General features: G+C 44.4%; 1 protein-coding gene across 1 annotated transcript; it reads left to right on the top strand.

Annotated features, from left to right (window-relative positions):
- Positions 1–4: 4 nt before the first annotated feature.
- LOC110440703 (probable E3 ubiquitin-protein ligase MID2) lies at positions 5–643 on the top strand (the record flags this gene model as incomplete). Its single annotated transcript, XM_021483858.1, has 1 exon — positions 5–643. A coding segment is annotated over one exon (639 nt), but the record flags the coding sequence as incomplete, so codon positions are not given.
- Positions 644–649: the final 6 nt, after the last annotated feature.

Genomic DNA, 649 nt, shown 5'->3' with positions numbered 1-649 from the left:
CAATCTGTCGGACTCGTACCTGCTCGATTGTCCTATATGTCTGGAGCAGCTACGTCAGCCGAAGTCTCTACCGTGTCTCCATTCTCTTTGTGAGGAGTGTTTGAGTAGGTACATCGTCAATGAGGTGTCAGTGACGAGCGATACGGTGACTTCCTTTACCTGCCCGGTATGTAGGACGTTAACTCACCCTGTGGACAAAACAGAGGACAGAGTGAAATGGGCCAAGCAGTTTCCAACTGACAGTGTTTCCATCAAGATGATACAGCTGAAAAACAGGACGACAGAACCACATTACTGCATGCCCTGCCAGAAGAAAGGGAAGATGACGACATCTGCTCAGTTCTGGTGTAAAACAAATCAGTCTCTATTCTGTCAGTCCTGTAAGATGGATTTCCATGATATGATTCACATCAACTGTGGCATCGTAGATATAACAGAGTCGAAGAGTTTCCTTCTTAATCAGTTAACATCTGACAAGACATGTGATAAACACAATGAAAATATGGATTACTATTGCGTGGACCACAAGTCCCTTGGCTGTTGTAAATGTATCACTGTTGGCCACAGAAAATGTGAAGAAGTGGCGACGACAGAGGATTACTGTGAGAAACTGGAAAGCAGTTCACGATTACAGGAAATGACGAAATCT

Source organism: Mizuhopecten yessoensis, unplaced genomic scaffold (genome assembly GCF_002113885.1).
Source record: "Mizuhopecten yessoensis strain PY_sf001 unplaced genomic scaffold, ASM211388v2 scaffold696239, whole genome shotgun sequence".
Classification (NCBI taxonomy): Eukaryota; Metazoa; Mollusca; class Bivalvia; order Pectinida; family Pectinidae; genus Mizuhopecten; species Mizuhopecten yessoensis.
Note: the sequence above shows the minus strand (reverse complement) of the source record. Positions and strands in the feature narration are given on the sequence as shown.